This window comes from Lonchura striata, chromosome 2 (genome assembly GCF_050655825.1).
Source record: "Lonchura striata isolate lonStrDom1 chromosome 2, ASM5065582v1, whole genome shotgun sequence".
Classification (NCBI taxonomy): Eukaryota; Metazoa; Chordata; class Aves; order Passeriformes; family Estrildidae; genus Lonchura; species Lonchura striata.
This window is the reverse complement of record NC_140704.1, coordinates 74,135,262-74,161,374: the sequence shown is the minus strand read 5'-3', so window position 1 is coordinate 74,161,374 and position 26,113 is coordinate 74,135,262. Positions and strand designations below refer to the sequence as shown.

General features: G+C 40.8%; 1 protein-coding gene across 1 annotated transcript in view; it reads left to right on the top strand.

The window, feature by feature from the left end:
• The first annotated feature begins 22,606 nt into the window (after nucleotides 1-22,606).
• Nucleotides 22,607-26,113, top strand: part of ADCY1 (adenylate cyclase 1) — a 184,934-nt gene continuing 181,427 nt past the window's right edge. Inside the window, exon 1 of the mRNA XM_085571600.1 lies at nucleotides 22,607-25,295. Coding sequence (XP_085427726.1) covers nucleotides 24,627-25,295 — 669 coding nt within the window. The 5' untranslated portion in view covers nucleotides 22,607-24,626. The remainder of the gene's footprint in view (nucleotides 25,296-26,113) is intronic.

Below are 26,113 nucleotides of genomic sequence, written 5' to 3'. Positions count from 1 at the left end.
GAAACATGATGGAAGAGATCCTCCTAGAAGCCATGCTAAGACACATGGAAAACAATGAGGTGATACAGAAGAGACAGCAAAACTTCTTCATGGGCAAGTCCTGCCTGACCAAACTAGTGGCTGTCTATGATGGAGTGACTACATCAGTTGACAAGGGAACACTGGGATGGTTTTACAGTGAGCAAAAGACCAAGGTGGCATGAATCCCTCCCTCCTTTGCTCCCTCACAGCAGCAGAAGGAGAAAGAAAACAACAAAAACAAAGCTATGAAAGATTAAAAAAAAAACTAGAGCCACAATTCTACTAAAAAAATAGAAATAAACAGCAATCAAAAGACAAATGTAAGAAAGAGGAAATGACAACAAGCAAGTTATCACATTATCCCCTTGGAACAAAAGACAAGAGAGCTGCCACCCTGGACAGCCCATGTGGCACCCCCCCGCCCAGAACAAAAATGGGATGGCAGGGGCTTATGGGATGATTCCGATGGCAGATGGTGGGGTGCTCACACAGCTGGAGCAGCTGCTTGCCTGTGATGGTGGTTTTCCTGCTCCCTCTCTTGACAGCGATTTGACAGTGGTGATGGGTGTGTCTCTACCTGTGGAATTCAGTGCCACCTTGCAGGACTGGTTTTTGCTCAGCTGGTTAGTATTGACACTGTTGCTCCATGTCCTTGTAGCACTGAGATGTGGGGAAATGGTCCATCCAGCAACTGTAAAACTGTGCCCCCAGCCCTATTGGTTTTGGCTGCCTCTCTGAGCTTCAGCACCACATCCCCAGTAGCAGCCCCACTGCCTCTTCTCAGCCTCTTATCCCGCAAAAACATCTTAGACGGATGAAAAGTTAGGAAAAAGCAATGGCTAGGCATGGGATGCTATGTCCACAGATCCCTTTGCTGAAGTATGCCAGACAAAATGGGCCCCCTTCCATTTCTGGAATGGCATTCTCCCTGCTGAAACCACTTCCATGGCTGTGATGTTAGATGGAATTGTATAAACATCACTGAACACTCCATACACATTTCTCTGTACCCAGGACAAAAGGTTACAGGTAATATTTATATGGACTTCTGTAAAGCCTTTGATATAGTCCCCCACAACCTTTTTTTCTCTGAATTAGAGAGAGATGCATTTGGTGAGTAGACTGTTAGATGGATAAGAAGTTTTTTGAATGGACACATCCAGAGGTTAGTGATGAGATTCTTGATGGACATCAGTGACAAGTGAGGTCCCTCTGGGGCTTTGTGCAGGTTTTGCACGGCCTGGTTTTTGGTAGCAGGGGAGCCACAGAGGTGGCTTCTATGAGAAGCTGCTAGAAGATCCCACCATGTCCAAAGAGGCAATCCCTGATGTATTTGAAGAGGGACATGCCACTGGCCAAGCCTGGGCCAATTAAAGAGGTTGGTAACGCCTCTATGATAACATATTTAAGAAGAAATCAAAACAAAGGTGGTGCAGTTTTTTTTCTAGTTGGAGAAGAGGTGAGAACATGTGAAACAAACAACATGGAGACACCAAGGCCAGTGAAGAAGGAGGGGGAGGAGGTGCTCCAGGCACCAGAGCTGAGAATCTTCTGTATGGCAGGCCATGGTGATTGATGACCATGGTGAAGCAGCTGTGCCCCTCCAGTCCATGGGGCTCCACAGGGGATGCAGAGATTCCCCAGCTCATGGGAGAGGCACTTATGCTGGAGTGGGTGGATGCCTGGAGAAGCCTGTGATCCAGTGAGAGACCTGGTGGAGAGATGGACCCTGCTTCCAGGCTAGAACACCATGTCCTTGGAGGACTGCACCCCAGGAAAAGTGACCCATGCCACAACAGTTTTGGGAGGACTGCTGCTTGTGAGAGTGAACCCATGCTGGAAAATTTCACAGGGAATTATCTCCCATGGAAGGCACCCCAAAATCTCACAGTCTCACTTGTCTCTCTGAGCAGTGGAAGAAAATCTCAGGTGATGAACTGACCAAAACCCCCACCCTGCTGTCTCCTTGCACTGTCGGGGAGAAGGAGAGGAGAGGGGGTTTGGGAAGAAAGGAGTTTGTAGGGCTTATTTTACATCTCAATATCTTCCTCTGATTTTGTTAGTAATAAACTCATTTTGTTTAATAAACTCATTTTAAGTTGATCCTGTTTTGCCCTTGGAGTGTTTCCTCCTAGTCCTTATCTCATGAACCCTTTGTTAATATTTTTCTTTCTTCTGCCCAGCTGTGGCAGGGGAGAGTGAGTGAGTGAGTGACTTTAGTGGGTGCCTGGCATTTGGCCAGTGTCAAAACATGACAGGCCTGTTTTGGGACCAGTGTTATTTAATATCTTCATTGATAATATAGACAAAGGAATCTAGTGTACCTTCAGCAAGTTTGAAGATGACACCAAGCTGAATAGTGTAGCTGTCACACCTGAAGGATGCAATGCTATCAAGAGAGACCTGGTCAAGTTTGAGAAGTGGGCCCATAGGAATCACATGAGGTTTAACAAGACCAAGTGCAAAGTTTTGCACCTGGTTTGGGACAAACCCTGCTATCAGTATAGTCTAGGGGATAAACATATCAAGAGCAGCCCTACTGAGATGGACTGGGGGCTGCTAGTGGATGAAATATTGAATATGAGCTGACAACGTACACTTGAAGCCCAGAAAGCCACATGTGTCCTGGGCTGCATTCAGATCAGCATGGGCACAGGGTGAGAGAGGTGATTCACTCACTCTGCTCTGATGAGACGCCATCTGCAGTGCTGCATCCAGGCCTGAGGCCCCTGGAACAGGAAAGACATCAAATGGTTGGAACAAGTCCAGATGATTAGAGGGAGGAAGCACCTGTCCAGTGGACAGCATGAGAGAATTAAGATTGTTCAGTCTGGAGAAGGCTTTAGATTGACCTAATTAAGGTTACCAATACCTGAAGGGAGTATGCAAGAAAGATAGAGAGACTGTTTGCAAAAGCATGTAGTGACAGGACAAGGGAGAATTATTCAAAACTATAGTAGGTTATAGTAGGTATATGTTAGGAGGAAATTATTCCCTGGTGAGTTTGGTGGGGCACTGCAACAAGTTGCCAAGAGAAATTGTCCATGTCCCATCCCTGGAATTATTCAAGGCCACATTGGATGTGGCTTTGACCAACCTGGTTTAATGAAAGGCATCCCTGCCTGTCTTAGGTTACAATGTAAGATGTATCCAAAAGTATGTATTCTATTAACATCTTCATAAACTGTTAAAAACAAGTGGGGCAGTGCTCTTTATCTCCTCCATGACTTATCCCTGATAAGCCCCCTCTGGGGGCTATCTTCTGTTAATGGGCCATCAAGCCTCACTGCATGACGGATGAAATTACATCATTCCATTGTCAAATGCTCAGCCAAGGAGGAGGAACAAAGCATTCCTACATGGATATAATCTGAGATTTGGAGTGCCATGGGCACCATACCTACTGAATTCCCAGAGGACAAGAGCTCCATAACCATCACTGGACCTTCAGAGGAAGACCAGACCCTTCTATGCAATCACCTCTTCAATAGAGCCACATCTATCACTCCAACAGGACTGCAACCACCATTTAATCACACTGCTACCACCACCCTGATGAACAGGGTGTCAGATTGTATCCTGAATCTGTCAGTTTAAGCCAGTCTTTTCTGCCTTTATTTTAATTTTCATAGTAAATTGTAATTCTGACTTGGAATCTCTCACTGGTTTGCTTTCAAACTAGTATGCTGCCAAGGCAGGGGGGTTGGAACTAGATGATCTTTAAGGCCTCTTCCACCTGAAGAGATTCTATGATTCTATGACTCTTGACTATGTCTGTTGTTGAGTTAAACATAGTTACTGTAGCTTCCACTCTGGTACTTCCGACCATAGTAGACTTGGACCAAATTCTTATTATTGATTTCTGTTATCTCCAACTGAAATGCTAGCAGCATGCTATTTGCTACAAATACCATTTCAGTCTAGGTTCATCTCTCCACTATGTCAGTGAAGACAAGATCTGTAGCCTTGATGTTGCAAGCCATCACGTTGTCCTCAGCAGGAAACACAAAGTTTTAATACTTCAGGGCAAATCAAAATCACACAGACATATACAGCCCCTTCTCCCCAGGGAAACAACCCCCAATACAAACCCCTCTAAACTGCACCTCTGCTATGACGAATAAAGGTCTAAGAGATTTTATAGTGCCTTTGATTATGCAGAATGCAAGGACTGCTTTTAATCAATGTTTGGGAAAATGACATCTGTTCTATGAGCCAACAAGAGGCAAGTTTTTTATGTCCTTAGAAATAAAGCAAACATGTAGCCTTATGTCCAGGACAAAATAAAATTGCAAAAAAACCAGGGACATTTACAAAATACCCTCTAATAATATTGACAAGAGGTATTCTACTTGGATCATAATGGAGAACAAACAGCAATATAAATGGAAGTATAGAGAAAATATATCAAAGTTGTTTGAGAAAAATTAAAGAAAGGCTTTTAATCAAGAGATATGGGAGCAAGTAGGAAAGCTGTGGCAATCTAGAAGTAAGTATGATAAGGAAGAAACTGATTGGAAACTTCACTTCCATGACCAGAAAACTTTCTCACCTTTGGTTACTCAGACTGATTCCAACATGTGGATGCCTGAGCTTGAATTGCTTTATAGTAATTCTTTCCCAAGATTTACAGTAGCACCCTGTAACCTGAGCAAACTTTGTCCTTATTTGTCTACAAACACATGCAGCTAGCCTGTTCATAGCCTGTTTGTATTTACAGCAGTGTGTACACAAGAAGAGAACAGCATAGACATAGCCTGTAGAAAAGGATTTAGGTACAGCCCACCTGAGAAATTATCCATATTCTGAACACAGAAGGATTTAAACCTCATAAGGATAAAGAGAAAATCAGTGGTGTAATTGCAACCACGACTCTGTTTTATTTATGCAAACTTCACTGCCTCTCAAAGTAATGAAATTTCCCAAAGGAACTTCTTATGTTTCACCACTTCAAGGCATAGGAAATGAAATATTCTTCAGTTCAAATGAGGCTGAAAGAAAAGAAAGCACTGTGAATCTGCATTGGAAGGAAAACATCACTTGCCATCAGAAAACTCAACTTTGACCTTGTTTCCTTGTGATTTTCTTATAATCCTTTTCTGACATAAGCTGTAGAATATTTTATTGGTCTCTTCCAACCTGGTGCTCAACTCTGCACCATCAGATTAGTTGCTGTAGCTCCACCTCATTAGAGACATGATCAACACTTGTAGCTATATTAGTAGTCAATTAATTGAACCCTTTGCTGAGTTTTCTGTTGTTGCTTCAGTCTCATATGGAACAAGATGTGCATCTCTGCTCCAATAAGATTGGCCTGGCAAAATGGGAACCTTTTTAAGATTTAGAACTTGCAGTTTTCATTAGTGAAAATGACGAGAGAAGCAAAGATTGCAGTTTTGACATCCAAATTTGGAGTATGCTAATTCTGCTCTTTCTTGATGTCATAGACTATATGATGCTGGGCTGACTATATGATGCTTTTAACCCCAATTGTCTGTTCTGTTTATGCTGGATAATAAGTTTTGCACCCTTAAGACTTGTTCCAGGAGTGAAGCAGGGGGGAGAAGAAGCATGCCATTTGTTTACAGAAGCGGCACTCACTCCTTCACATTTCTGCTCCTGGACTGTGCTGTTAATGGATGGACAGACAATGAGACAGAGCTCTCCTTTGCTTTTAGTTAGTTTTAGGTAGCTGAGCCAAAGAAATTCCCTGGACTGTGGCTTTTCCTTTTCTTTGGACCTGCTCAAACCTGCTCTGGACTGAACACCCAGAGGAGCAGCGGCAGCTCGTACCTGTGGCCCACCTGGGCTGTGGCATTTTCAGTGTCGGAGGGACTGATAAGAGACTGGGTGAGCCAAGATGCAGCCCAGGTGTCGTGGTTTGACACGGAAAAAGAATTTTCTTGGAAGGAAGAGGTCAATATGGATATTGACCAATTGAAGGTGGACAGGCGTCTGAGAACACAGAGGGGTTAAAAGCAGAATTCCCAGGAGAACTCGCTCTTTTTAGTTCCTGTCAGCGTGCAGTGCAGCCTTTCCCCTGCCCGGTGATGAGCTGGGTGGGGGAGGGGAAAAGCCATGTGGCCTTTGGAGGTAGGCCAAAGGGTGGAGGGGGACTGGAACCAGGCTGGCCCCTTGCAGATGGAAGGGTGGAGAAATTTGGGATGTCTCCATTCCCCCCCACAGAGTTGAGAGAGAGAAAAAGAGAGAAAGAGACAGCGGCAGTTTTGTCAGCAGTTCACCACGGGAAGGAGAAGAGCAGGGGGGCCGCAAGGTGCCCAGCTGCCTGTGGGAGTTGGAGCCTGGGCAGTGAGCCATCCTTGGGACTTTTAACCCTTCCTTGAGAAATTAAAGCTTTGTGAAATTTTTCTCCTCCTCGGTTTGAAAGAGAGGAAGAGAGACAGCTTGGACCCTGGGATGTTAGAAGGAGAAATTCTAGCTGGGAGGAGATGATGGAGGGGGTTTTGGCTGGACTTTTTCTTGGTAGCCACAGACTGAACCGATCTTCTCCTCCAAGAGAGACTGTATTTTAGGAGGATGCCGGTGAGCCAAAGAGCCCATGCTTCAGCTGGGAAAAGACAGAAGTGGAGCGAACAGAGAAAAGTTAGGGAGGATTGTGGTGGTGCCCCCTGTCTTCAGAGAAGAAAAAGAGAAGAAGATCTCCGTTCTTGAGCCCTCAGCCCCAAGGGAAAATGGGGGGCACTTTGGTCCCAAAAATGAAAATCTGAACTGTTGTTTTTTCCTCTCTTGGCAGGGCATCCTTGAAAGGAAAAATCCTAAGAGCAGTCTGTCCATCCATACATTGGTGGTGAGAGCACTGTGCATGGAAAGGAGACGGGTCACCATGGCAAACTTTTTTCACCAGGCAGTGCTATGTGTGACATGGAAGCACAGGATGTGGCAGCTGTGTTTCTTGGGAGGTCTGTGGCACAGGAGAGATTCCTCTCCCTCGATGGACTGAGTATCGATTGTCTGGAGGGTGGAAACCTGATGGGGGTCCAGATTGTGTCTCACTGTGGTTTGTTGGAGTTGGGTGGTGGGAGGAGGAATGCTTTGGAAGGTTTTAATTTTGAATTTTGTGTGTGTTTCTTTTTTCTTTCTTTTTTTCTTTTATAGTAGTATAGTAGTGGTAGCTTAATAAATTTTTTTTCCTTGTTATTAAGCTTGGGCCTGCTTTGCTCTGTTCTCGATTGCATTTCACAGCATTCAATTGAGGGATTGCATTTTCATGGAGGCACTGGCATTCTGCCAGTGTCAAACCATGACACTGGTGAGAGGACCTTTCTGAGTTTGTCCCTCTTTTGGAACGGCAAGAAGTTTTATTGTTTAATATTGTTTAGGTTTTCTTTTTTAATAAAATTAAAGATATTTTTCCCGAACTGACTGGGGGGAGGGGCTGATTTAATCTGCTCCCAAATTTGCCCTAAACCAGGACAACCATTTAAAGATCCATTTTCAAGACAAACTATTAAAATTATAGAGATCATAACATTCGGAATGAGATTCCCTTGTATTGATTCATTTTTGAATTATGTGCCAGAATTTTAATGTGGGTATGTGCCAGCCAATGCAAATATAGTAATGTTAGTGAGTCAAAAGTGCCATTGACTAGTAATTTTTAATATATATGCTTTAGCCCTGAAAAATGCACCTTAGGAAGTTACTTTCATAATGTGGGCAAGTTAGAGTATTGATTTTCTTCTGGCAACAAAGCTTGCTTCTGATTGTAATGTTACTTTGTCAGATAGACTGAGATTTAACACATTTGAGATTCAGTTTTAATGAAGTCTCATTTGTCCAGTTTACTACATGTTATAATATCAGCCAATGAAGTCCTTTTTTCTGGTTTGTCCCTAGCACCTCTAGGGAAGTTTCTAAGAATTGTGGGTTGATGTGGGTAATCCAAAATGCTATTGTATTCCATATCAATCTATGCCCAAAATTGTTATTTTCCCTTGGGCTAGGTGGGATCTTGGGGCAGATTAGGCGTTACCACTGTCCCTTTAAAAGATAGAAGCACTGGAACTGAACTTTCTGTCTTGCTTGGTGGTCTTTGCTCAAGAAAGAAACTCTACCTTGGATTTTTTTCCCCTTCTCTTTTGTTCCTCCATTGTGTTTTGGACTGTTTTGGAGTGAATTCTACAGTGCTTGCCCTCAGGGTCTCCAATATCAGGGAGGATGGGGTGGCCCTGCTCCAGTCCAAGTTGCTCCATTCCAAAAACAAGGCCTGGACAAAGCGTGAAAAGCACTGAGTCTGAGATGCTCCAGCCAACTGCTTCCATTGTCTTCCACCATGAGTTCTAGCCCCTTGATCTAGACAATACCAGTGAGAGCTCCAGCGACTGGAGAGATAAGTGCAGAGGGGAAGGAGGCAGACTCCATCTTTCCCTTGGTCTTTCAAGCCATGCGCTAGGCTACAGAGTACCATCTTTTGTGGGGAAAGGATCATCCCACCTTTCCAGGTCTCTTTGTTGCCACAAGGTTTGTGCAATTGGCAGTTTTTTATCTAGTAATTGTTTACTGCTATGTTTGCCTGTTTCTCTTTTGCTTGTCAGTAAACTTAGTTTTTCACTTATGTTTCCATCCTTTTTGGTGGAAAGGAATTGGTTAATGACATAGAAGCAGACAATACATTTACAGGATGTCTACCTTTTAAATTGTCTCAAACCAAGACATGGGTGCAAAATGCTGTCTTGGGAAGGGGCCAAAGTCATCTTGTCTTTAGCAAGACTAGCACAAAACTCCAGTTGTTGTACTTTGAGCAGACAAACCTTCAAAGCACTGTCAAAAGTAAATAGTTGTGAGCAGAGGAAAGAAGGCTTCATTATTCAATGCAGGAACCAATGTGTGTAGTAGGGGGGATGAAAGGAACATGGAAGAAAAGACATGTTTGGGGACTGCTAAACAAAGCTGATCTTAAAAAGTAACATAAATAGAGGAGAAGTTTTAGAGACGAATAGATGTGGATCCCTTTGTTGTCTTTGCCAGCAGACATATATATGAAAACTGTCAGTATTTTATATTCTGATAAATTAATAAAAAACAATCTAAACAATATGTCAGCTCTTAATAATAGGATACATCTAATTATAGATAAAATAATAGTATAACGAAATCTCTGCCAAAGGAAAAAAAAAACCTACTTTTTTAAAGAGATGTTGCTTTATTATCTGAAGTTTTTTATGTGAGCTTAATAGGCACAGACACATCTCTCTGATAATTTTCATGTAATATATGCACATACCAAAACAAAGCAAAGCCATCTCTTTATTGCTGGTAATAAATGTAAATGAGTGCCCTTCAGAATTGCCACTATATCAAACAACTGTCCAAAGATGCATGAACTCTAATTTTTCCTTCCTTTCACTGGATAACTTGTAGCAGATTTATGAAAGCACACAGTAAAAGTGGCATAAATCATGTTGCACATTATTCTTGTCTGTGACCCACTCCAGCACAGTTCTGTACTCCTTTCTCTGTATTGCCCTAGCTAAAACCATCATTTCTAGACCATTGCTTCTTCTATAGGTATGGATCCTTATGAATTAATAGAAACAAGAAGCATTTTTGGAAACCAGGAAAGTGACATTGAACTAGATATGCAGGCTGAGATAGGGGCTGAATGGTTGTTGTGGCAGTCTGAAAATGCACAGATTTTATATTGTGGGAATGAAGAGAAAGATCAAGACTGCTACTACCTGTGAAATTGTAGATGAATTTTAAAAATCATTTCCCTATATCTAAAACTTAAGTTGAAGTCAATTATTTCCTTGGTATAAATCAAATAAAGGTTTTCCCTTTATAAGGTGACTTGGTAGAGAGGATTCTAAGACTTCTGTTATTTGCAAGTTTTCCAGCACTTAGGTGATATTGGGAAAGCCATTGCTCTTCACAGTGTTTTAGTTTATCCATATTAGGAAAATGTTTGTTTACTTTTCAGAACACTGAATTCTTAAAAACATGATAGATATTTTTCAGTTTGTTCTTGTCTTCTTAAGTAGAGTTTCTAAGGAATAAAGTGTGAAATCATTGCAATTAGAAGAATATACCATCAGAAATTCTTCAATCAGAATCACAGATAGCAAAGTAATGGTATTGACAGTGTTTTAGAAAACTGATGCTTTGGTTTTCATTCCCCATAGTTCTGTTCCTTCAGTATTTAAAAAAGACCATATTCTCTAAGTCTTTCCTCATTCATGTAGCAGCTGACCACGATGAGACCAGACTTGAGAGAATGACCTATTTCACTGTGTTTATGGCAAACCTCCCACTTATTTAGTAATTGTAGCCCATTTCATTAATTTTACCATCAGTACTTGACTCTCAACAGCATACACATGGAAAAAAGGAAGACAGATTATTTGAAATCCCTTTTTTTTCCTTGTTTATTTTTTTTTTACAAAATCCATGCTTTAACAGAAAATACCTTTGGACAGTTATTAGCTGCTGCAAACTGATAAGGGGCAACTTAAGGAGAAGATAGTGTAAGAACATTTAGATAGCATTATTTAAAGTACAATGAAGTATGTATGACCTAAGTTTACTCTAACCACTTAGTCACATCTCTATATTCTTGCTTTTCATTATATGTGACAAGACTTCTAGACCGTGTCTGCTGCCATTAGGCTCTGGAGCACTGTTTTACCAGCTATAACACAAACAGCATATTGATGATTTTTGTCTTTGGGCTTTTCCTTTATAGTCTATTATTGTGTAGCTCAAAATCCTACAAAGAAAAGTAAAGTGATCTCACTAGGGCCTCAGTCAGCAACCACCACCTCAAATCCATGGAAAAGTCACTGCACTTCATTGTGATTTATATCTGCTAATTTCCATCTATGACACTTTTTCCTGAAAAGAAATGCCTTTCTGAAACACAGGTGTCTCAGATAATATGAAGTAATGTTTTTTTTTACTAGTTGGGAGACTCATATTCCTTTATCATGGGTTAAGCTTATTTTCTTCTTTTAGCATGTATGGCCTAACATTTTGGTTATTCATTAAACCCTTCCTGGTTGTTGTCTGTGTTTGCTACCTTTGCAGTTCTAGAGTTTCCTACTCCTTCAATGTTCAAACCCAGTAATTTTAAAGGTATAACACACACATTCATATGTAAATTTCTTTAGACATTTCTACAGATCTTTCCAAACTACCAAAAACATTTCTAAAGAAGTTTTCCTGTTCTTCCTGATGTCTCTACAGTCTCACGGAAATTCGAGTTTTGCATGAAGTATGCATGTTTTATGCCTTGAAGGTTGTCCACTTGTACTTTGGGCTGTGTTGGTTGTTGGTCTGCTTAGTATTACAGATATTGAGAAGTTTTTTTATAATTTCTTAGCAAGCCACTTGTTGCTTTAAGGATGAGGATCTTTCTTTCTAAAAATAAGTAGACCTTTGCAAATAAAATATTCTGTATCAAAATGGCAGAAAACATATATAAACCTCAGAGATGAGGAAAGGAAAAATTCAGTGCATGCTATTCTGATGTGGGTGTTAGCACAACTATTTCTGTCTATGTGGTTATGCCAATTACACTAGCAGTCTCAGTTCAAGAGCAACTGAAATGCTCTCAAATAAAGCTTTTAAATGATCTCAAATAAAGCTTTTCTATGTGTACCAGTTGTGTCAACAGAGAAGAACCTTTCTTAAAGTAGTACAGATAAACTGGAAATAGAAGAAGGTAAATAGATGGGGGTTAAAGTAGAAAAGATAAGCAATTTTAGCATATATAGCAAATAAATTTTCACTGAAGGGAAAGGTTAGTCTTGGTGAGGGCTGAGCAGGAACAGAAAGAGGTTAAATCAGACCACTTTCAAAAATCCTGTTATTCAATTTTTTTATGCAGTCTTGAAAATCTTTGCTTTCAGGATCCACCATACTGCTTAAGTACTAAGTGCAGTGTTGGTGCTACATATATTGCTATACTTCTTTCTTGATGTTTATGGGCCATTATTTGAAAAGTAATGCTTTCAGATGAGATGTAACCTTACCCAGTGCAATAAGCAGGAAAGCTTTATGCAACTACTAACTCAGTCAGTATCTCTTTCAACTGTGATATAGCTATTTCACCAGTTAGTACTTCTGATAAATCAAGGCTGGATGGCTTCACAAGCCCTTAGTCATTGTATATGCAATCTTCCAGGATGCTACTTGTTACCAAGTGGAAGTACAAGAGGTGAAAATGTGTGGTTAAATAGACTGAAAACAAGATTAAATTTGGGATTTAAAAAAAGATTGTATAAACCTGCTTATGGTAGACTTTTTTTTTTTACAATGACACTGGTGAAACACAGGAACAGATTTCCCCAGGAACTGATAGATATTCCACCCCTTGAAACATTCAGGTTGGGTGGGACTTCGAGCAGCCTGATCTATCAGATTTCCCTTCACACTATTCTGCCATAGTCCAGAATCCCAGTTATATCTGTTGTTCTCACATTTAGATACAGGATACCAAGTTTGATATTGTCAGTACTCCTTAGAATCATCAGCTGGAGCACAAAATTAAGAGGTCATAAAATAGTTTGGGTTGTGAAGGAATTTTAAAGATAATCTACCCCCCTGACATGGGCAGGGACATACTCAGCAGATCAGGTTGATGAAAACCATGTCCAAGACTGCATCTTGATTGCAGTCTCCTAGGACATGTAGCATGTATGAATCCTCACATAAATTGTGTCTACACTGTATCAGAAGAACTTGTTCCAAACTGCAAGTCACTAAGCTGATTTAGTTAAATTATGTCTAAAAGGCAGAGAGGAAAAAAGTAGCAAGTTTTTATTCTAATGATCTTTAAATCTGAGTTTAACTTGTTAACTCAAAATAAAGCCCAAGTGTATCATGTCCATTTCTATTTTAAATAAGTTTATTTAGATGAAAATCACATATATTTTTCCTTTTTTAGCGATGCTAATATAATATTCCTTGACTTCACTGTAGGTGTGCTAATTTTTAAATCTTTATGAAAATAATACCAGCTGATCTGCTTTGTATTATGACCAGCATAATAGCTTGTACTCATTGCTATAAATATATGCATAAAACTCTTTAGGTTAAAGAAAATTCTCATTGATGATAAATAGGTTTTCCAAATCTGTTCAAAAGCCACACATTTCAAATACTGAAATTTTAGAAGGGCATTTCATCTACTGTGTATAATTGAAATACTATGGAAGGTGAAAAGAAATATTAAATATAAAGGAGTCTCTGAAAAATGTCAATGAAATCATAGGAACATAGTAATATGAGGTAAAAGATGCTACTGAACCAAAACAAATGTTTTTCAGTCATGGTGAGGGAATATATCTAATATTGTTTACATGTCATTTCTTTTAATTGGTTTGTTAGTTTAATCATGAGGATGAATAAATAGAGGGGAGAAGAAATATTGAAAATCTACAAGCGCCATATCATATGAAAATCTACAAGTGCCACATATCAGAATATATTTAAAAGAGAAATAATATTTCTCTGTAAAATGCAAAGGCTACAAAAGCAGATCATTACACATTAAAACTTCTGAAAGCTATGGTACAGGATAATTTCCAGGCAGGATATTTCAGAATTTGTGAAGGTTAGCTTGATAGTGCTCAGTTTGATTATTTCTCTGGTTATGAACACAAATTCACACTCTAGGTAAGATCCCATGAGGGATTTGACAACCAAGTTAACCTAAACACTAGTTACAGTCTTTAAATCTTACATTCAACTGATATGTCAACTTGGAGTGCTAAAACATTTCCATACCTCTTTTCTTCTGGCTTATTTTCTGGGGACCAGAAGTTTTCACCTGTTTTCTTGGAACTACCAGTTCTGAGAAAACCAATTTTGACGGAGTTGAGGATTTTTCTTCACTGAACCTATGAATATGAATGACTAGCACCTTTAAAGTAATTGGTCCTTTAATTGTTCTTTAATCTCATGAGAAACTTGTAATACAGATAACCCTGCAGAATCAGGTATATTCTATATTATGCAATAATTATTTTTGTTTTTTAGGGGAGATCATGGATTGTCAAGTCTGCTTTTTCTTTGACAGACTAATTTATTTTAGTTTTTCTTTTTAACATGGTGTAGTAAATGCAGGAGACAGTTATTGCACCTACTAATAACCTACCTTGGAATGGGCCTGCACAAGAGTGATTAACAGTCCTTTCCCCACATATGTCATAGAATTGCAGCACCACAGAAAGTTGAGATTGGAAGAGGATTTTGAAGGTCATATAATCCAACCTGCTTGTCAAGCAGGGCCACCTAGAGCCAGTTACCCAGGACTATGTCCATGTTGCTTTTGAATTTTTCCAAGGACAGAGATGTTACCATCTCCCTGGGCAGTATGTGCCAGTGGTCAGTCACACTTACAGTAAAAAGAGTGTTTACTGATGTTCAGAGAGAACCTGATGTGTTTCACTCTCTATTGACTCTAGTCCTGTCAGTGGACTTTCCACTGGAAAGAGCTTGACTCCATCTTTGCACCTTCCTTCAGGTATTTATAGACATTGATAAGATACCCCTGGAGCCTTCTCTTCTCAAGTCTGAGCAGTACAGGTCTTCTCAGCCTTTCCTCACAGTCCCTTAAGCATATGTATGGTCCTCCACTGGACTCTCTTCTGTACATCTGTGTCTCTTGTACTCTAAAGCCCAGAACTGGATACAGGTGTTCAGATGAGACCTCATCAGTGCTGAGAAGAGGGAAAGGATCACCTCCCTTGAACTGCTGACAGAATTTTTTTCAGTACACCCCAGGACACTGTTAGTCACCATTGCTATAAACTCGTATTACTGGCTTATGGAAAACTTGGTGTCCAATGGGACTCCCAGGTCCATTACTGCCAAGCTCCTTTCCAGCAGGGGAGTCTCCAGCATGCACTGTTTGTGAGATGAAATCTCTGTACCATCAGGGATGGTACTTGAATTATCCTCAGAAAGTGCTATCATCACTTTTTGGATTATTGCTGCTACTTCTCCCCATCAGGTCTTTGGAAAAATTTCCCTGGTGCTCTTGCAGAAAAGCTCCCAAAACCTGCAGGTGAGGATTTTACTTAGCCAACAGGCAAATCTGTCTTTGGACACAAAGATCTCTGAAAGCACCTTGCTAACTGCAGGGGCAAATCTCATTGAAGAGGTCCATCAGTCACAAATATACCTTGAATTCAAAGGCCCAAAATGTACAAGCTAGGCATAAAAGCATATAGAGTTTTTTTCCATACAGTTGATGGGAGATACCAAGACAGCTTCCTTAACATCTGGATTCAGCCTGGTAGGATAAGTTAGCACTGAAGCCAGGGAAATTTTTCTTAGGCAGTGCAATGAGCAGAGCTGGCCATCTTGAGGACCTTCATCACTGGGCAGTGAGGAGCAGCACCTGGGGCTAAAGTCAAAGTTTCCTGTCAGCTTTCAGCTTCAGTGAGTTTGGTGCAAGGCCAAGGGAGTATGTCAGTGCTGGGAAAAAACTGTAAAACTGTACTTGCAAAAATAAACACAAGTTTTATCACTGCAATGGTAGTAGGAAATTCCTAGAGATTTTTTATTTTAATGTTAGTGTTAACTTTCATTCCCTAAAATCCTTTGGAAAGCCTTTAGGAAATCCTTTGGAAAACTGCAATTTTAACAGTTTAACCCTTTTGCATCCCCTAATATGTTTTAAGTAGCCTTGCAGTGACCTTTCTCCCACTTAACTGGAATACTTAAAACTGTCCAGACTACCCATTAACTAGATAAACAGGATTAGGGGAAGAAAAATAGCATTTAACCTTGTTTAGAGAAGTGAGATATATTTCAGACAAGAGAATGAGACCCAATCTATAGTGAATGTAGTCAGGCTTGTACTACTCAGTCTAGAGTTAAAAACACTGGTAAGCTTTCCTTAGAGTAATGCGTCTTTCTGCTTTAAAGGGCTATCAGAGCTGAGGAGATGAAGCTTCTCAGGGATTAACTGCTAAGGTGCTATAAAATTATCTTCATTAAATATAAAATTATTTTTTTTAGTCAAGCAAATCTGTATTTACACTGCTGCAATTTTTTATTTTTTTTGCAAACAAAAGTTGTGAGAAAAATGTCTACTTTTAACTAAAATATAAGTATTGTTTTTATTTCCTTATGAGTCCTATCCAATGAGAGATATTTCATATTCAATGATATTTTTAATTTCATATCTAGGTTTTTAAAGAAATAACCTAATTTGCAAATATAAACTTGAAAGCAAACAGATTGTTAAGCTAGTAATAACACAGAAAACGAAAATAAGCCTGTATGAAATGTACGAGATGTACTGTTAATAATATCAGCACCTGACTTGACTACCTAACTCTCAATGTGTGTCACAAAGAAAATGTAAAATATTTTTTGTCTTTTTTTTTAAAAGAGGGAAACAAAATCCTCATTTACAAACACACCCACTCACATGCACACACAGAGGTGTAGACACATATACTGGAATGCCTGTGATATTTGGGATTGTTCTTATGGCTCCTACTTTTGCATCAGTTTAGAAAATTTTGTTTCCCCAATAATTAATAAGAACATTAACACTTGGCACTTAAAATTCCTTTTGAGTACATGATCTCTCACACCTTCATGCACAAAAACACATGCACAGTGTGTAGGCAGGAAGAAAGAAGGGAACAAGAAAATAATTAAGTTGCTTTACTAAGCTGAATTTCCAGTTCATCTATATATAGTAGCAATGAAGCATAAGCTAAGAAGCATTATGCAGGTTTATGCAAATTGTTTAGGATGAAGGAGGAACACAGGTGATAAGAAAATAAATGTAGCTTTGAAGTCCACTGGAAATCTGTCTTAATGTTGAGCAAGGCTTTGACTAAAGGAATAGTAAACACACCACAACATAAAGTTGTCTTTTCACTTTTAACACCCAGTAGTTTTTACCCTAAAGAGGAGGGTAGCTCCATCTTGAGGGTTTAAACTCAAAATAGATCCAGTAACATATGTCCTGTTAATTTGACCTAATTAGTTGCTGCTAGTTGCAGGATTTACATGAAGAATCCCATTACATAGATTAGAAATAACATAGAGGGAATATTGGTCCTTGGTGGAGATCATCAGAAACAGCAGTTTAATGTCTGATACATGCTGTTTTGGGGTACTCTGTTCTTTGCAAAGGGGTGTTAGAGGAGGTGAATCTCTAGTAACTATCTTCTGCAACAGCCTTCTGTAACAAGCTTATCTTTCTATTTGAAAAGCATCACTAAGGTTTGCTTTTTTTGTTTTTTGGGTTTTTTTTTTGTTTTTTTTAAATTCCACTGGATTGGGGGATGAGTTCCTTGGGTTTATAAAAAACAGCAAAGGGCTATATCTGTATTCCATTCAGTGATCAAGTACAAGTACTAACTGGCAGAGACACTGGTTTTCTGCAGTATGCTATGTCTTTAAACTACTGTTGGCTTTATAGTTATCATCAGAAAACAATCAAATTAGTATAAAGGAGCAATTATTTTCTCCAGTAGGAAGTGACTAAAAATATTTTTATTTCTTCTGTTATTGTAAAATTCATATTGTCAATGTACTTTTCACTCTTTGATAGGAGGCTCCGCAAAGGATGAAAATATGCAGGCTTTTAGAACACTTACTCAAGAAAAACTCCCAAAACTGGTGTGAAACTGGTGTGAAGTTCTGCTGAAATCCAAAGTCCAAAAGGGAGCCTCATGTCTGGCATTGAGGTAGTTGAGGCAGCTACTACAGAACTACTAATGAGTGAACTGTGATGAAAAGTCATAGCAGAACACATTCTGAATATTACCAATTCTGAAAACTTGACATAATGAAAATATACATGGGATTAAAAAAATCTTGAGAAACTGATAGGCTTTGTTAAAAGAAAAAGAAAGAAAAAAAGAAAAAAGGAAAGAAAAAAAAAAAGAAAGAAAAAAAAAGATTTGTTTACTAAATGTTCAATTCATAAATTATAATACCATGATTTAGCATAAGTGATTCAAGAATATGTGTGCTACATAACCTAGAGATAAGTAAAATAGGAGGAAGACATCTCTGCTGAATATGAATCACTATTTAATATATTTTTTCAAAAACTGATGTATCAGAAATATGGCTACAAGTGAACTGTGTATTATAAACAGCTACAATTTCTGTCTTTATTTTTGTGTACATCTTGCCTTTCTCTTTCAAGAGATTCAAGGGAATACACTAACCAAAATGCCTATTCTTATACATATTCTGAATACATCTAAACTACATTTCATAAGGCAAGACAATAATATAAGAATAATATAAGCTCTGAACACAGATACACTCTTACCTTAGGCAACAGAAGTATTAGTATAGAGAGGAACAGAAACCTTCCTTTGGAAATAAGCACAGTTATAATAGCATGACTAATATAGGTGCAGTGAATATCAAAACTTCATTTGATTTCATGGAACAGGATCCAATTCATTCCCACTGCCAGCACCTTGATGCTAGACATTTACAGAACTCATAAAATTAGAGTGGACTGTTTGACCTTGGTCTGAATTTTACTGAGATTTTTGACAGCTAAAGGACTTTTAAGAAAGCTTTGATCAATCAGATCACAGATATTTCTGCCAAATCTGCTAACTGGTTTGCAAAATTTTCATTGGTCAACTGCAGGGACAAGTACTAAGATATTGGGGAACAATGGTTCAGTTTTGTTTTCTTTTCTTGGTTTTTCTGAAAGGATTGGCAAAAGGAAGTCTGTGGGAACTCAAAAACATTTCTATTTTGCCTGAGAACTGATCGAGTTTTATGTAATTTTGGGGACTGTGTTTTGTTGTTTGGGTGTTTTTATATATTGACTGTGAAGTTGGCTCAAAAAAAGTCTGTTAACCAAGCTGACTGGGAAAGATAAAATAATAGCCTTACTAGAGGAAAACCACACAACTTCTTGGGTGTTTCTTAGCCTGAGATGGGATTGTGATTCTGAAGATAACTGATGTATTGAAAGATCCACCTTACTGAAAGGAAACCAGGAAAAAGGTTGTCAGCTGTTGAACGCTAACATGATATTTTTAATCTCCAGGCTGCAGTGTAAAGATCCTGTGGCAGCCCTGAACAAGCTGACTCCAGACCTGGTTACTGCACAAACATGTAAATATAGCATAAAAACCTGAGCTGGCAAGCTCTGATACTAGTGTAATGGGTTGGCGACATGGTTGTCAGTAACTGAGCTGGTACCTCTCTGCGTGGAGTTCCATGGTACCATGAGAGTGTACCTGAACATCCACAGCTGCACTATAGTGTCTTGCACTGGTGTTCTCTGCTGAAAAAGAGTATGCTCTAACTAACACATTTAAAATGAAGTAACAAAAGCAGGTGCTACAAGTGCTGTGTAAGTTTTGGAGCTGTTTTGTGATTTCTTGTTTTGCTGATGTTTTTTTATCAATATATGTAACTGTTGTATACCCCTTGGCAAAGTACACAATAAATTGTTTTAAAGAAGATTTGAAAGTTTTCCTGTGTCATTTCCACCCTCCTACCATCCACAGGCTCCTGAAGGAAAAATCCTGACATTTCTCTGAGGTAACAGGGAGGATAAAGTAATAAGATGTGAGACAGAAGCGTGGCCAGATGGGGTATGGTATTTGGGAGAGATCCTGAGAACTGTGGCTTGCTTACTGGAGAAAAATGCATCAACCTTCTTTCCTGAAATTTTGCCTTTATAATAGACATTCAATGGCACTAATTTTAGATGAAGAATAAATAAATCAGAGTTGATACAGTATTGATGGAGAAAATGAGTGATTGGTCAAAAGCTGGAAGGGTCTTGCTGACCTGCTATGTGTCCATTCTGTCTGGAAAGCACATTGTTTGCTCACTGAAGATATTAATGAGTATTAATATAGAAGTTCAGTAGGTCACAGAAGTCTCATGCTCTCCTGGAAGACTTAAAATAGAAGAGACAGGTAAAGGATTAAAATGCTATTAATGCCAGTACTCCCTGCGCAGCAGAGATCTGGAGAAAATCCATCCCCTTTCTCTGCTGGCAAACTAGCCATTTTAGCCATATTATTTTTCTGTCAAATGTCTTAATTGCTTCAGCATCAGTCTTGTCTGACAAGTGACTTGAGGTCAAGGCCTTAAGGTAATTTTTTTCTCTTTTTTTTTTTTTCTCTCCAGTAGATTACACAATTAGATAGACTTCTATACAGATAGAATAGTAATTAAAATAATCTGAGTGAAAAAGCACTGTGAAGTCCACCGGAAACTGAATAAAACTGCTATTGCTAGACCTGAGCAGAAGCTTAGGCACAGGTTTTTCATTGGTTGATTAGTATTGCAGCCTAAATTTACCCTTGAAATACTCATTTCTGTTCTCTTAAAACTGGTTCTTGTATGAAGAAGCACAAAGAAAAAGATAAAACCAAAAAGTAATTTTGGACAACACTGCTGAGGCTAGAGCCAATGTCTCCTAGTGACTGAACTTGTAGGTGTTGTGAGGTTTTCACTTACTGTAGGTGGGCAAAGTTTATTTCAGCTCTGTAGCAGAAGTGCTCTGGTTAGGTGAATTCAAACATGGAGATAGTTTAACTGTGGAAGTGGTAGTGCATCAAAAATGTCTCTTTCATTTCTTCTCCATCAAAATGCACATACCATAATTCAAACTTTAAAATCACAAAGAACATTAAAGTCATTATAATGCTTATGAGATCTGTTCAGACAATTTTTCAGCAGCCTTGCAGAAATCTATTTACATTTCTTGAAGTAAGACTGTGATGGAGTCCCCAGATTGATTTCAAATTAAATCTGTGCATGATTTGGAAAAACATACTTTCACTTTTTCAAATCTTTCCCCAAAATCTAGAACTTCGGAATCTATTTCAGAGATCCATAAGAGGAGGAAAACACTGTCCAATTTTTATATTTAAACTTGGCCATTCCTACTGTTTTGTGCTAGACCTTTTCTGTCCTGACCATATCATTGCTTTTCTCTCACTAGGTTGATTTCTGTGGTGACATTAACAAGCTGTGCCTGCTAGAATGAGTCTGAAGAAACTTCTCAATAGCTTTATGCAGAGTCTTTAGTCTCACTGTCAGAGACAGTGAGAAGAAAGAGATTTCTGTCCCTGTCTCCAATCATAGAGCATGGCATTCTGTTACAGATGAGCAATACTAAATATGGATAAAATATGAAAATCTCTGCAATCCTTACTCAGACAAAAATTACACAAGAAAAAAATATCTATCCATGCAAAACTTTCATTATGCCTAATTCTAAAATTATCCTGAATCTGGAGAGCTCCAGTTTTATGAAAGGTATTGCTTTTAAAGATGATCTCCACCTAATGCACCAGGCAGTGAATACTTGAAACTATGAGATACAAAAAGCAAGTACCGAGTTCAGTAAAGTAAAACAAGATTACAGTGAAAAAATAATTATTGAGTGGGGAATCTACAAGCACAAACTAAGTAAAAATAGATTGGTGGAGAAGGAACTGAGTGGGAACAGAAAGTCTCAGTAGCTCTTTAGTTCTAGACTATGGTCTAGCAGAAGGCAGTGAGAAAATACACTTGTATTTAGTGTAACCTAAATACAAGTGTATGCCTGACTCTCCATAAAAAATGTTTTTCACTTCCAGTGACTCAAAATACCAAGACAGTTTGCCTCTTAGAAAAAAAATGAAAAGCAGATATGCTTTGCAGTTTCAAATATGATAAAGTTGGACTCTAATCACTCTTTCCTATCAATACTACATTAATTCCCAGAGTAGTCTCTGATTAAAAATGCAAGAGCATACAAAAGAAATAACTGACTTGGTTCTGGCCAACATCCAGAATTCTGGGGGCAATAACTGTCAAAACCAACCTCATATCTTTCTTAAAAATGAGCCAGAAGTGTACTACAGTCCACAAAGTGTTGTTTATAGTTCAAAAATCCCAGGAAGATCTAGATTATTTTAGATTTATTGTCCTCTACAACAGATAAGTCAGAAAATATGGTCCTGTGTCAAGTGCATTCCAGCAGTTTTATAGCTGGTTATTTGCTTTAATAATATGTCTGTCTCAGACAATGGTTTTGAGGTTTCCTTTTTGTATTTGTGACATCAGGAGCTAAAATTTGGGCTCCTCACTATGGAGAGTATGGTGAAGTATTTTCCCTGTGATGTGAAACAGTGTATAAAGGATGGCAGAGTTTCATTAATCACTGTATGGCATTTCCATACTCCTAGAGTGTCTAAGGAAGATGAAGCTTCAACAGTTCACTGCTTCCCCTTGACCAAGCAAGAATGAAGATGCATATATTCCACATGTACCATCTTTCTCTGCTTTATGTATGCACTAACTCATCCAACCAGAGGCTGTAAGAAGCATAAAAATGATTTAAACCACAGGGTGCCCTGTAGGGGACTACTCACCTTCCATTTCCTCAGCAGCAAGCTGAGAGCCAGAAGAAAGAAATTATAACTGCTAGCATGTCAACTCTTTCAGGGAATAGCTCCTAGGATTGGGCAACTCAGTGCCATCTCTTATACTTTGTGAGATGTGAAATATTAGTTTATCCCTCAGGATATATGAGGTCAGAAGAAAGCTGAGGACAGGTAAAAACACAACAGTGTTTGTTTATCTAATATATGTGTGACCAAAGTGAATTTATGCACCAAAGTGAACAAGGATATTTATTTATTAAGCTTTTCAAACACACTAGAGATCCTGCAAAACAAAGGAAGCCTCGTTTTGTTTGTCAGGTTTAATGTTATTCCAGCTAAACATCTCTCCCTGTTTCCAGTACTCAGGCCAGCAAATCCAACCCCTTTACCTTCATCTGGAAGGATGTTACAGAAGTCTAAGTATCAGCTGCATTTACAGTTCTGCAGTGTTTGAGGGTCTAAGTCACTGTCTAGGAAACCACCATGAGTTGCTTCCCATGAACACAGAGTAAGTAACAGCCATTGCCTCAAGTGTGGAATATTTTGAATCTGTAATACACAAACTCCAGCAATGTTGATTAATTCTTTTCTCCTGATGAGGTCTGTCCAGATTCAAAAGAATGACAATATACTGAGTCGGTAGGGCATGGACTAATATCAAATATTAAAATATTAATATAAAAAATATGTTGCCTTAGATTATGTACCTGAGAATTTTTTAATGCTACTTTACTATCCGGAAGTGAAGTGCCAACATAATTCACAGCCATAACAAATCTTGAAGAATCTCTGCCTACTGTTGATCTTAACACTCTTCAGCCCAAATCTGGGACCAGAATCTGACATCATTGATACAAAAATCAGTGATTAGTTCTTCAACCTATGCATGATAGTAGGATTTTGCTTTGATTCTGGAAAGAATCCCTGCCCTGCTTTTGAAAAGCCAAGTGTTCATAACCTTAGTCTGCTATTTTGACATTTTCCTAGACTTGAATCTTCTAAATCCTTGACCCAAACCAAAAAGAAACACTGGTGTCCTTTCCCCACTCTTTGGTGAGTTTGAAATCAGTCTTATAATCCTAAAATTAGATGCAATGATTACAAAAAAGCATATTGCAGTGTATTCTTTTGTGGCAACTTGGCAATAGTATCTGATAGAAGTATTATAGGCATATTTCAAATGTATTTATATTTACATGTACTTCTATGTCTTTATAGGTAGATTTTGTATATTTTTATACACACACACACACACACACACACACATACATATATATGTATGTGCATAGGTACATATATATCTGTATATATATGTACCTATGCATCTATATATATATATACATGAATAGCTGCCAGGGCAGGCGGGCAGCACGGGTCTGCCAGTCATCGGCCGATGCCAGACGCATCACGCATCCGGAGAGCCAGCGAGCCCTGGGCGGCCGGCAGAGGGAACGCCGGACGCTTTGTTGGGGCGGCGGGTCCCCCCGCTGCTCCCGAGTCGCGGAACCCTGGTGGGGACGTGTCCAGATTCCCAAGGGATCGGCGCGCAGGCGCCTCTCAACCCCCAGCTCCGGTGAGAAGCTCTCGGACCTGGGAAGGGGATCGCCCTCCCATTCCCTGCCTCCTGCTTTCTTTCCGACCCCTCTGCAGCACTTTTCCTCCACACCCCTGTCTCGGATTAATTTTTTTTCCCCTAGTTGCTATTTTATTTTTTAATATCGCCCACCTCACGGGAGCCCGTTTGCTTTTCTCTGTAGTCCCGCTCCCCAAAATAACGTTATCTGAAGGGAAAGCCGCCTGTTGACTATCCCCGTCTCCCCTTTTTCTGATCTTCCAACCATCCTTTGCCCCTGTGTATGATTCCAAACCTTTGGATGGTGTTTTGGTGTCATTAGGAGATTAACATCCCTGGAGCAACCAGGGGAGGAGGAGTAGGAGGAGGAGGAGGAGGAGGAGAAGGAGGAGGAGGAGGGTGGTGGAGGGGAAACCGAGACTGCAGGCAGGAAGGTTGGCACGTTTACGCGAGTGAGACTGTCCTCCCGCCGTCCCTGCCGCCCCCGGCTCCTGGCTGGCAGCGGAGGGGGCGACTGGCAGGTGCGCCCGGGACCCGCGCCCGCGGAGCGGCAGGGGCTGCCGGCGGGCGAGTGGCCGCGGCTCCTGAGCGTAGCCCCCTCTCTTATATGAGCAGCGAAGTGGCAAAGCCGCAGCGGGGGACACCTGGAGGAGCATTTCTTCCCCGGGTTTATGAATGGCACTGACATGGAGGAAATACCGTTTCAGAAAATCAAGACCAAGAGGAAGAAATGCTGCCACTGCTGCTGCTCCCCGCCCGCTGCCGCGGCGTCGGGAGCGGGAGTCGGGTTAGGGGATCCCCCTCCTTTGCTGCTGCTGGATGCCATCGCCTGCGAGGACGAGTTTGATTGCAAAGAGCTGGAGGCTCTCTTCCAGAGCTACAACCTGAAGCTGGAGCAGACGTCCACCCTCAAGGCGCTGGCCGTCCTCATCGTGCTCACCGCCAGCCTAGCCCTGGTGGAGCTGCTCTCCGGCCCCAGCCTGACCATCTCCAAAGGTTCACACCCGGTGCACTGCATCATCTTCCTCTCCCTTTTCATCGTCACAAATGTCAAGTACCTGCAGGTCACCCAGCTGCAGCAGATCGTCAAGCTCACCTTGCTCTTCAGCTTCACCTTCTCCTTCCTTTGCTGCCCCTTCTCTCTCGGCGCCTATGGCATGGAGCCGCCCAGCACCCCCGAGGAGGGCATGTGGCAGCTCATGCTGGTAACCTTCGTCTCCTACTCGCTGCTTCCCGTCCGGACGCTGCTGGCCATCGTCTTCGGGCTGGTGGTGTCCGTCTCCCACCTCATTGTCACCGCCACTTCCGTCAGTACCAAGCGGCAGAGGCTCTGGAGGACGGTGAGAGAGGCCGGGCGGGACCGGGCCGGGCCGGGTGCTGCAGAACCGCAGAGCCGCGCGGTGCCGGTCCGCCGGGGGGAGGGATGGCAGAGAGGCGCGGAGCGGCCCCGGGCGGGGGCTGAGGAGTGCCCTGGCTGAGGGGAAGGGGCGAGCGCGTGCCTGTGCTTCAGGCGCCTGTGTCTGTGTTCCCGAAAGTTTCCGGGAGGCAGGGCGGCATAGGGTGGCTCTGGGGAGACGGAACCTCTCGGCTTTGTCACTCCGAGAAAAACCGGGGACCAGGGCAGGGAAGCCAGCGCTACCGTGCCCCGCTCAAGGGGCGCGTTCAGAGCACCTTATGCGCAGTCAGTGCAATACAGCGCGCACCAGTAATAACACCTGTCTCTGTTCAAACTTGGCACAGGCAATAAGCTGCGTGAGGTAATAACACCTCCACCGGCTTGATTCGTATCCTCGCTGTCTCTCTCAGCCGTGGGCCGTTCGTACCTATACACAGCCCATCTGCGGGGGGACTCTGAGGAAACCATTTGAAATAGGTGGGACACTCAAAATGGGAATCCCACCTCGCTGCTCTCCCAAAAACGGAGCATTCCCTCTTCAGCTTCTCCAGGGCAGCTGCTGCCCTCTTTCCACAGACATTACCTGCTGTGGCAGTGAACTTGCTAGCGATTCCCTTTTGCCTCTGAATTAATCCAGCAAAACCATCCTCTGCAGCAAGCATCTTTGGAAACGTGGTGCTGCACTCTCCCCTCCTCCCCCGAGGAGCTATTTATATCCCTGCAGGGCTTTCTCCGACTCTCGTGGCCTGATGGGCCGCACTG